The sequence below is a fragment of the Colobus angolensis genome, unplaced genomic scaffold (assembly GCF_000951035.1).
Source record: "Colobus angolensis palliatus isolate OR3802 unplaced genomic scaffold, Cang.pa_1.0 Scaffold48, whole genome shotgun sequence".
Taxonomy (NCBI): domain Eukaryota; kingdom Metazoa; phylum Chordata; class Mammalia; order Primates; family Cercopithecidae; genus Colobus; species Colobus angolensis.
This window is the reverse complement of record NW_012118265.1, coordinates 4,917,465-4,929,344: the sequence shown is the minus strand read 5'-3', so window position 1 is coordinate 4,929,344 and position 11,880 is coordinate 4,917,465. Positions and strand designations below refer to the sequence as shown.

General features: G+C 41.6%; 1 protein-coding gene across 1 annotated transcript in view; it reads right to left on the bottom strand.

Annotated features, from left to right (window-relative positions):
* Positions 1 to 11,880, bottom strand: part of MED12L (mediator complex subunit 12-like) — a 353,697-nt gene that overhangs the window by 3,908 nt on the left and 337,909 nt on the right. Inside the window, exon 43 of the mRNA XM_011958966.1 lies at positions 2,256 to 2,337. Within this exon, the coding sequence (XP_011814356.1) occupies positions 2,256 to 2,337 (82 nt within the window). The remainder of the gene's footprint in view (positions 1 to 2,255; positions 2,338 to 11,880) is intronic.

The following is an 11,880-nucleotide window of genomic DNA, read 5'->3' as shown; positions in this document are numbered from 1 at the left end:
ACAAAACTATTGCCCAGATAGCTGCTACTCTCTTGTCACTGCTCTCAGTACCAGCCGCAGGTACAGGGAAACAGAGTGGCCAGAGAGTACCATCCTTGTCCTGAAAAACCCTTGTGGTGGGATTCAAGTACCACCCCGCAGAGAGGCCAACTTTAGTTTGCAGTCCACATTTGCCAATGCAACGCCACAGGATTTAGTTTACTGGCCCATCCAAAGTGTCTCCCTCTGAACTAAACTACTTGGTATTAACTTTCAAAAGGAGTACAGTAAAAGTTCCATAAAACATTGAAAGTTCTCAAAATGCTTATAAAAGTCAGCAATTCTGCTTTAACACATAATTGGTAAGAGAACATTAAGATTGGAACTGAGCAGTTTTCTGCAAATGGCCATAAGATATGTACCTCAGAACTGTGCAAGAGTATTTGCAGGTGCAAAAGTGTGTGTGTGTGATGACTCAAGCATGTGCCCATGTAGACATGCATGCCTGCACATGCACACAGAAACAAGGAATGGTCAGTAGATACCAAAAAATGACACAGGCTTAGAAACAGCTACTGCTTGTTTAACTCTGGAGTATTCAGTGGGGGCCCCATTCACATGGGCCACGCTTTCAAAGCAGCCCTCTGGAGTTGTGTGGTGAACAGCTCAGCCTAGTCACCACTCTTCAACAATGAAGTCTGGTGTAACTGCTTATCAGGCAGCCGAGTATGTACCGTGGTTAAGAGGTGGGCTCTGGAAGGAGTGCTTCTGAGTTCAAGTCTCAGCTCTATTAGCTGAAAAACCTTGGGTAAATGAGTCAATGTCCCTGTTCTTCAGTTGCTTCCTCATCTGTAATGTGGGAACAGTAATAATATGTAATCTCACAGGGTGGGTTAAAGTAAATCAATACATGAAAAGTCCCAGTGCCTGGGTCCTAGAAAGTACTCTGTAAATGATGGCTTTAACAAAAAGCTGAGCTCTGGTAGACAGGAAGTAAGAGTAGATATCTTCCCCCAAACAGGTGTCACTTTATAAAAATCATAGGTACCTATTTCTAAACACTAGAAGAAAAAATCTGCCTTAAGATTATATTTTCTATAAGAATAAGGATTCTGGAATTAGTGAAACATAATGAGATTTTAATTACAAATGTCTTTTAATAAACCACATCTATTAAACAGTAAACAGTAGCTAGAAATGAAGATTTACTTGATTTAACTGGCATTAAATGAGACCATAAGAGGAAAATATTTTTAAAGAAGAAAAAAATATTGGGTATGCACTGGTAGAGACACAGAGATGTAAAAGGGACATCCCTCTGTCAGAAACCAAGCTGCCCCTCAGTAATTACATGACTTGTTTCCTTACAGTATTAGCAGGCTACCAGACCTGCACCACTGCCTTCACCACAAACTGCTCTTCACTCTGGTACCTCACAAGCACATAATCCAAGACCAAGAGGAAACTGCTAGTCTCACTCATTGCACGGATGGAAAAACTACATGACCCAGATAACGGTGGCCAACTTGGCATCAAAATTTACGTCTCCTGACTTCCAGGCCAATATTCTTTGCATCAACAGGGAGCTTGCTCCCATTTCTAAAAGGATTTGCTGTTCTATGACACCAGCACAGGGGTGATTCAATTCATTGAGATAAGTTATGATGAAATGGGCTATTGGTATATTCTCTAGAAAGGCAGCATATTAAAAAACAAACACAAACACCACACCAGCACCACAGGCAAGATTACTAGGGAGAAAACACTGCCTCGCCATGCTGTCTATGATGTTACAGGGTTTGATTGAGGAGTGACTATCAGAAGGGCAGGAGGGTGCAGTGGTTAAGAATATTCACAGTCTGACAGTTTAGTGCTGGCCTCCCTGTATCCGAAGATCTTTGGGAGGCCAGCTAACTTTATTCATCTGTATAATTAAGGGCATTAGCTGATGCTCCCTGAACCCTCCAGCTTTAAACAAAGGACACCTTTGATTCCATAGGAGTCCCCGCAATGAGAAGAAACATTTCTAGGTTCTGGTGGAAGCAAAAAGAAAGTATCTTCACTGAATTTGAGAAAAATTGGGGTTTTCCCAGGAAAGGAAGCATTCAAGCCAAAACCAAACCAAGACAGAATGAAAATACCTTGGGCTAAACCAAATACCATGAACACTGTACTGAGGAAGATGGTACCATCTTGGGAGAGCCGCCACTTTGTTTTGCTGGCTTATTTTTAATTTTCCAGGAGCCATCTGTTCCATGACACACAGGGGTACTTACTCGAAAGCTGCTTCTGGAGCTGCCGCACCAAGGCGGCCGTCTGCTGCTGCTGCTGGGTCTGCTGCAAGCCTTGCCTGGGAAACTGTAATGGCGACAGGAGAAAGGACAGAAATCATTCCATGGTGCCAATCACAGACAAGAACAGAGACTAACTTGTAGTGCCAGTCTGTAAGGTACTTCTCAACACTTCACGAAAAAAGGGCCATGACCAGTGTGTGTGAATTTTCATCTACACCTTGTTGTACCTCTGGTGAACATCTGAAGTACCCCATCTATTCAGGAACCCACGCTCCAGGTTATTAGTTGGCATTTATTTGAAGAGCCCCAGTGAAGAACTCCACACTACAGACGTAGCTCAGCAGTTCAAAGATCCTGGTCATCTCACCCTTTACCAGCTAGCTCATGAGGGTCACGATATTAATATTGGCAAAATGAAAGCTCTCTGGTTGGAAGATTTGTTCAAGGATTACAGGCTGTGCCTTGCACGAATGGGAGAAAAGAATCTGGTGTGGCAGAGTGGTGCCCTAGGACTGGGGCTCATTTGGGACTATACCCTCCCCATGTGATGGAGGATGAAGGTTCGCTAATCCCACCCTCAGAGCCAAGGCCTGGGCAGGATGAGTGAGGCACTAACTTTAAGAAAGTGCTAATTCCCAGGGCCATGCAAATACAGGCTCTGCAGGAAGAATCAGGTTAGAGGCATAATACAGGCGGCCACATGCCCTGATTCTATCCACTAAGTTCATGCAAGAAATTGTGGTTATTCCAAAGGGGAAAAAAATCAGCATCTACTAGAAGCAAAATTACTTTTGGTTAGAATCACTGGTAGTGCCAATTTACTTTTTCATCTTAATCTTCACATTTCAGACTATTGTTTTCTCCCTTTTCTTTCTTTCCCTTCTCTCCTCCCCTGACCCTCTTCTCTCCTCCTGGTCTGTCACTGTCATAAAGGAGGCATTCTGACACAGGCACATACATCAGCACCATGCTGGCTGTTTCCCATGTGCCCACCCTCCGTGTGCTCAACCAGGCTGTCTGTGTGGAGAGCATCAACAAGGCTGGCCCCTCTGCCCTCCCACTTCTAGGTGGGGAGGGAGTGCTCCCAGGAGACTGGAGCACAGGAGCACAGTGAGGCTGGGAGGGAGCAGAGGGAAGTTTTGTTTTTGCCAATTTTCCTCCATGGGAATCTCTGCTGGCTGGACGCGCCCCACTCCAGGAAGGTTGCAGCTCTGGTCAGGTACCCTCCCCACCTCTCTCCCCTTCTTGTCCCACTGGGATTAGGGGCAGTCAGTGAGTGCGCCATCACCCACGGCTGGTTTTCCATACCTTTGTAATTCGTCTTTTGAAAAAGACTCCTCAGTTACCTAACGCAAGTACAACATCTATTTCCTCCTCAGAGCTTGCCAAGAATAGCCCAGGATTATAAGTACAGTTGCCAGATTTAGCAAATAAAAATACAGCATGTCTAGTTAAATGTGAATTTCAAATAAACAATATTTTAGTTCCAAGCATGTCCCAAATATTGCACATGACAAATACTACATTTGGTGTAAGTATATTCCATGCAGTACTTGGGATATACACTGAAGTGTTATTCGTTGTTTACCTGAAACTCAAATTTAATTAGGAGTCATGTATTTTATCTGGCAATCCTATCTTATCCTCTATTTAGAGGGCATTACCAAGCTGATACTTTTAAAACTGAATATTTGGCATGACAGCTGGTTCAACTGTTTCTCTCCCACCAGACAGTGAGTGACTGAAGGACAAGGGCTTGGCCTATCTACTGATGTATCTGTAGTATCCAGCCCTGCCAGGCACACAGCAGGTACTCAGTAGCAACTGATGGAATGACTAATTCTAATAGCCTTCAATTCCCACAACTTTCCTAATAACAAGAAAGATCCACAAAACTAATGAACTATTTCCTCCACCAATGTTACTATTTTCCCCAATACAAATTAGAGAAGCAGCAGCTTGCCATTTTATTCCATTGCCCAAATCAAGAGTAAAAAATAAAAATCAATCTTTCATTTATATGGAAATGTTAGTAAAGTAAGTATTCTTTTCTATTCAGTAGTTTTTATGCTTACTTGGGGAAACTACCCTATTTATTTAACAGAGCCTTATACTGTACTATGTGCCAGGTACGTTCCAGACATTCTATGTGTCTATTAGCATATTTAATGCTGACTCAGCTGTAACTGTCCTCAATCTCTTATCCAAAGTCCTAAGACAGATATATGTGCTTTGGAATCTGAACATATGCAGTTTACTAAGAAACATTCCTAATATGCAGACCAGGCAAAATGTAGGACAGCACTCCATAATCAAGCATATTACATTTCTGTAGCAAGCACATGAATAATTATATCAGATAGGATAAATGAAAAGAGCTTCATGTCTATTCAGGTCAGCTTTTGCCACCAATGAGTTCATGTCAAATTTTCCTGTTCACTTCTGACTGGTTAAGACTGCTGCCCCCAGAAAATGTCCCATATCTATACATCTATCATCTTACAGACTTATTTCACTGCAGTAAACACATTTAAAATCTACTTTTAGCAATTCTGGAGTATACATTATTAACTATAGTTACCTTGCTATGCATTAGATCAACAAAACTTATTCCTCCTGTCTAAATGAAACTTTGGACCCTCTGACCAAACACTACATTCCCCTCAAGGCTATCCATGATTGAAAATACCAACTTCCAAATATTAACTTATTTGGAAATAATTACAGATTCTAAAAGGCTGTCTATAAAGATGTCTAAGCTGATTGAATAGCATATTGGGGTACATGGTGAATAAACAGTCAACATTTATTCATTCAACAAACACATAGCTGCCTTCTTTATGTTCATTTAAAGCTACTTCAAATAGAGTATTTCACAGAATAAAACACTGTAGTGGTTGCCTCAGATACTACATTTTGCAGAGCCTAAACAGTAATGTGTACACGTGTGTGCGTGTGTGTGTTGGGGAGTGCAAAGTAGTCTGAGGGTGGCTTAAGAGGTAGTACATAGTCAGAGGGCCTCAAATTGTGATCCAGGGATTCCTGGGAGAGGTCCCCAAGACTCTATCAGGTTATCTGCAAGCTCAAAACGATTTTCAAAATAATACTAAGACATTATCTGCTTTTTTCACTTATTTTCTAATGCACATACATTACAGCTTTCCAGAGCCTACCTAACATGTGCTATTACAACAAATCAAATGTTCTCTATTAAACCAGACATTGAAGAAATTTTCAAAAATGTAAAACAGGCCAGGCACAGTGAGTCACCCCTGTAATCCCAGCACTTGGAGAGGCCAAGGAGAGCAGACAGCTTGAGCCTCGGAATTAGAGACCAGCCCGGGCAACATGGCAAATCGCCATCTCTACAAAAAATTATGAAAATTAGCCAGGCATGGTGGTGCATGCCTGTAGTTCCAGCTACTTGGGAGGCTGATGTGGGAGGATCACTTGAGCCCAGGAGGTCAAGGCTGCAGTGAGCCGTGATTATACCACTGCATTCCAGCCTGGGTAACAAAGAAAGACCCTGTCTCAACAAAAAGTAAAACCATGTCATTTTCATATAACTTTATTTTGAAACATATGCCTATTTTTCATAAAAGCATGCTACTTTCAGTAACATGAGTTTATCTTTAGGTACTAAACATAACAATATTTGGCATTAACAATATTTTTTATTTCTAACATGGTAAATATTGATACACAAAAGCTCCTTGGGTCTGCAATAATTTTTGAACATGAAGAGATTCTGAGGCCAAGAAATTTGACCAACTTCCTTAAACTGACCAGAAATACATGGTCTATGTCTACAATCTTCTTACAGTGTTTCATCACATCTGCTTCCTCTTAAGGCCTCTGAATACGAATTTTAACTTGCTTTTATCTGTACATGCACAGACACTAGGCCCCAGATGCAATTTCTCTGGGCTCTGGAGCACCTGCCACCAGGAGACGAGGGCTGCCTCCAACACCCTACAGAAGCCTCACCACTGAGCATTTCAATTCAAACTGCACCCCTCCTGTGAAGAACTGAACCCTGTATGTGGCTGAGGAAGCACAAAATCACTGGGGGAAATTTAAAGGATTATCCTCCTGGGACTCCTTTCTAGACTTCCTGAATTAGAATTTCTGTAACTAATGTGCTAGAAATCTGAATTTCAAAATGGCTCCCCCAGGTGGTTCATGTGCTTGGTGAGATTTTGGAATCATCACTGCGGTGGGAGTTGAATTTTTAATTTACCAAAACAGGTCAATAAATAGGTTCAGTGAGGTGTAACTAGAGGTCCCCCAAATCATAATCTATGTGTTTTACATTCCCTGTTCAAATGTGAGAAATGAAGTGGGAGAGATTCTTTTGGCCCATATCCATACAGGAGACGATCTCTCCCCTCTGTGCCTTTGCAGATGTTCATCCCTTCTCCTGGAATACACTTCTTCCCCACTTCGTTCCACTCTACCCTTCCCATAAATCTACTCATCCTTCAAAGATCAGCTGAAGTTATCATCCATTCCCTCATGCATTTAAAGAGTGAATCACTGCTTTTGTACCCTTAGTACTGTATAAATGCCTCTATTAGCAAACATACGGTTTAACATGATAATTGCTTCTCTCTCTAGGATTCTGGATTTTTATTTCTCAGAGGCAGAAGCCGTGCCATGCTCCTGCTCTAACCACAAGACCAAATATCCAGCTTAATACCGTCAGGTGTAACTAATCAACATGGCATAACCATTCTCCAGGAAATACTATTGTTTGCTGAATTTAAAAAAAAAACACAAAAAACAAAAACAAAAATGTATTTACTGTAGTTCCCAGGTACTTGGAAGGCTGAGGTGGAAGGATCACTTGAGCCTAAGAGTTTGAGGCTGCAGTGAGCCATGATCACACCACTGCACCCCAGCCTGGCTGACAGAGTGAGACTCTGTCTCTAAAATAAATTAAAATTAAAATTCTGAAAATGTATTTTGATGTATTTTTACTTTTATTCAATAACATTTACTTCTTCTGCTCAATCACAGCATAGGTAAAAATGTGCTGCTAATTAGTAATTTCTATTTCAATAAACATCATTTAAATATTTTTTGTCTCAAAACTTGAGCTTGCCCCATCAGCAGAAGCATATACTGACAAGATCAGCCACAGGACTGATGCGGTGATGGACCTGCTGATGCTCAGATGGTCTGGACACCTTGCCTCCTGAATTGTGTTTTTCCTTTCTTACGGATAATGTGTGATTTTAACAAAGGTTTTTTTCATTGCTTTGACATCCAACAAATGAGTCATTCAACAAATATTTACCAAAATCCAGGCAATCTTCTGGGTTCCAAGGGCACCAAACTGAATAAAATACATCCCTTCCCTTATGACAGTTATGAGGTTTTTGTTGTGACCACTCCATTTGTTAGCAAAAGAACAAAGCAGCAAGGCAACATTTATTTTAAAACTGTACTACCAACTGATGGAGTCCACAGATTCCTCCGACGAAGGAAGCATGGTCATCCATCAGTACAAGCGGCAGCAGAGGAACGACAACGTATATGGGGCCTCCACCGAGCACCTGGGAAAAACTTGTGCATGCACTCAGCCACATCTCCACCCTCACAGGGCAGCACACTCTCAGTCCACACTCTCAGACAGGGCTAGCAGCTGATGTGTTTCAGAGTTTGTTGTGTGTTTATTTTCAAGGTAACTAGTAACTTGCATAGAGTCATCTTTTTTATTTTGAGACAGAGTTTTGCTCTGTCGCTCAGATTACAGTGCAGTGGTACGATTTCGGCTCACTGCAAGCTCCGCCTCCCGGGTTCACGCCATTCTCCTGCCTCAGCCTCCCGAGTAGCTGCGACTACAGGCGCCCGCCATCTCGCCCGGCTAATTTTTTTGTATTTTTAGTAGAAACGGAGTTTCACTGTGTTAGCCAGGATGGTCTCTATCTCCTGATCTCGTGATCCACCCGCCTCGGTCTCCCAAAGTGCTGGGATTACAGACGTGAGCCACCGTGTCCGGCAGAGTCATCTTTTTAAATCTGTACACAGTTTAGTAAGAAAAAAGTACTATATCAAATATACTGGCTATGCAGTTACCAGAAATCTGATATTTCTTCCCCAACCTCTTTCTATAAATATTACTTCTTCTTTTCCTTCCAAAAGAAAAAAAAAAATTCCAAATTCATGAAAAGGAAGGCAACGTTGCTCAATGTTCTCTGGACCTAATGTCTTCCACTTCAAAAGGAGAATCATATTATCTGTACATGCTACTTCCTAATTCCAGAGGCGGTCTGAAAAAATATGTCAGCTTCTCTGAATGGAACAAATAAATTTCTTGAGGAAGGGTAAAGGACAATTTCACAAGTGATCACTGACTAAAATTTAATATAATTATGTAACGATTGCTACCATTATGCATATTTTTAAAAGGTAAATATTCAATGTAATACGAAACGGACACAGGGATCGGGCGATGTGAAAAGCCAACTATTTAAAGCTTTCTGTTAGCATATTTTTTTAAGTCACCAAACTAAGACAACCTGAGTTTAAGATGAAAGGAAATGACGCAGTCGGATGGTGTCGACATTATTTTCTTAACACCAGAAGGAGTTTTAAAGAAAAGATCATGGTCTGTCAACATATTTAGTTAAGAGTTAATTTAATCATAACAACACATAAGCATTAAAAATATTTTTCTAGTCAAGAACTATAATGTAGGCCAAAATCAGACATGCCAAATATATTTTCCCAGCAAGGGCACCATGTCTTTATTTCTAGATAATTTTCCTTCACAGAATACAAGCAACTTAAGTAAGTAAATGACAACACAGGCATTGATATTAAGTCCAGGCCAGATTTAATTTGTAAACACAGGCTTTTCTTAGTCCTTCTTGCTCTTTTCACAGAAAAACTGTTTTCTGGTGACATGTTTTACAGAAGCACTCATTTCTGTCCTGAGTCACTGTTTACAAGTTGTTAACTCCTTATTAAGTTTTTACAGTGATTTTTTACAGCCAAAACCAAGGGATGATCATCGTCCCACACATCCCAGCTGATGCCGTCAACGAGCAAAGAGATGAACAAAACAGTCAAAAAGCAATGAATCCATTCTGCACATGTACCCCAGAATTTAAAGTATAAAAGAAAAATAGCTGGGCATGGTGGTAGGCACCTATAATCCCAGCTACTCGGGAGGCTGAGGCAGGAGAATCGCTTCAACCGGGGAGGCGGAGGTTTCGGTGAGCCGAGATCACACCACTGCACTCCAGCCTGGGTGACAGAGGAAGACTCTGTCTCAAAAAATATATATATATATTTTATGATCTCCTAGAATGCATTAAAATAGAATGGACTTGTACAAAAGCTAAAAAAAGAGAACTAGTTCTGTTCCTCTTACAACAGCAACAAAAGAACAAAAAATATATATTTTCATTAATTCTAAACAAAACTTGAATTCCAACTCTAAAAAAAATTAACATTCAATTTTCTTTTCGTTTCAAAAAAAAGAGCAATGAATCAAATCCTACTGCCTTCAACATCTGCCACATTCAGCCTCCTCCATCAAGGCTTCCCAAACTTCTCTCACCTCCTGACCTTTTATTATTTCAGTTGAATTATGTTCCCTAAAAAAGACATGTTGGAGTCCTAACACCCAGTACCTCGGAATGTGACCTTATTTAGAAACAGGGTCTTTACAGTGGTAATCAAGCTGAAATTGGTAATTAGGATGGGACCTAAACCAATGTGACTGATGTCCTTATAAAAAGTGGAAATTTATAAGGACTGGTGTCCTTACAAAAAGTAGACACGTATATGCACAGTGAGAATGCCTGTGAAGGTGAAGGCAAAGCTCAGGGTGCTGCTTCTATGGGCTGAGCGATGCCAAAGAGTCCCAGCAAGCCACCAAAAGCTGGAGGAGAGGCATGGAACAGATTCTCTCTCACAGTCCTCAGAGGAAACCAACTCTGCAGACACCTTGATCTTGGGCCTCTGGTCTCCAAAACAGACAATACATTTCTGTTGTTGAAGACATCCAGTTTGTGTACTTTGTTAGGGAGTTCTAGCAAACTAATACAATGCCTCCAGCTCTTCTATCAAAAATTCAGCAACTGTAAACTATTTTCCACAGGCAGTGCTGCCGTTGAGCCACTTCCTATGATTCTAAGTCCTCTAGTGGCAGGAAGCGATGTTTCACCACCATGCTGTATAACATCTGGCAGCGTGCTGGTCTCTACCACACATACCATGACTGCAATGACTGCTGCACTACCCTAAGAAAAAAGCATTTATTGAATTCAACTGTGAATGTCATCAGATAGCAGCAGGACAAGTCATGGGATGGGTGGCAATGTGTTACCATTACCACTTCTGCTTTGATACAGCATGAATCAGAACCCCAACACAGGAAGAGTTCACTTATCTTCAACAGCTACCTTACCACCCTCTTCTCTAACAAAGAAAAAAACAAAGGATAGCTTTGGCTACTACCAAGAACTGAATCTGCTGGAGATGTTTATAAAATATAAATAAATATATTTATAATACATATAATGTATCTTAGTGGAACTATTAAGAAAAAGAAAAATACCAAAAGATAAAAGGAAATAAAAAATTTTTCTTGCCAGCCATGGTGGCTCACGCCTATAATCTCAGCACTTTGGGAGGCCCAGGCAGGTGGATCACCTGAGGTCAGGAGTTCAAGACGCCTGGCCAACATAGTGAAACCCCGTCTCTACTAAAAATACAAAAATTAGCCGAGTGTGATGGTGCGTGCCTGTAATCTCAGTTTCCTGGGATGCTGAGGCACAAGAACTGCTGGAACTCGGGAGGTGGAGGTTGCAGTGAGCCAAGATTGTACCACTGCACTCCAGCCTGGGCGAGAGAGCAACACTCTGTCTCAAAAAACAAACAAACAAACCAAAAAAAAAAAAACAAAAACAAAATAAAAAAAACACAGCAAAGCACAGGAAGAAGCATGACTGGAAAACTGGAGACAAAGAAATTTGGGGAAGAGGTACGTGGATGAACCTGAGTGGTTGAAAACTGTGAAGATAGCTATCCCATGTGAGTGCTCGCCAGTGGATGACCTCAGCAGAGGAAGATTTTAATAATCAAGTGGATAGGATGACCCATCCTATGGACACCACTCAGCCTCTTTCCCCAGCCACCCCTGTCATTCCCCAATGGGCCCATGAACAAAGTGGCCATGGTGGCAGAGATGGAGGTTACGCACAGGCTCAGTAACATGGACTTCCACTCACAAAGGATGACCTGGCTATGGCCACCACTGAGTGCCCAATTTGCCAACAGCAGAGACCAATACTGAGCCCACCATATGCCATCATTCCTCAGGATGATCAGCCAGCTACATGGTGGCAGGTTGATAATATTGGACTTCTTCCATCATGGAAATGGCAGAGGCTTGTCCTCCCTGGAAGACACTTACTCTGGATTTGGGTTTGCCTATCCTGAATGCAACGCTTCTGCCAAGACTACTGTCCACGGACTCACAGAACACCTTATCCACCATCATGGTATTCCACACAGTACTGCCTCTGACCAAGGCACTGACTTTATAGCTAAAGAAGTGTAGCAGTGGGCTCACACTCATGGAATTCACTGG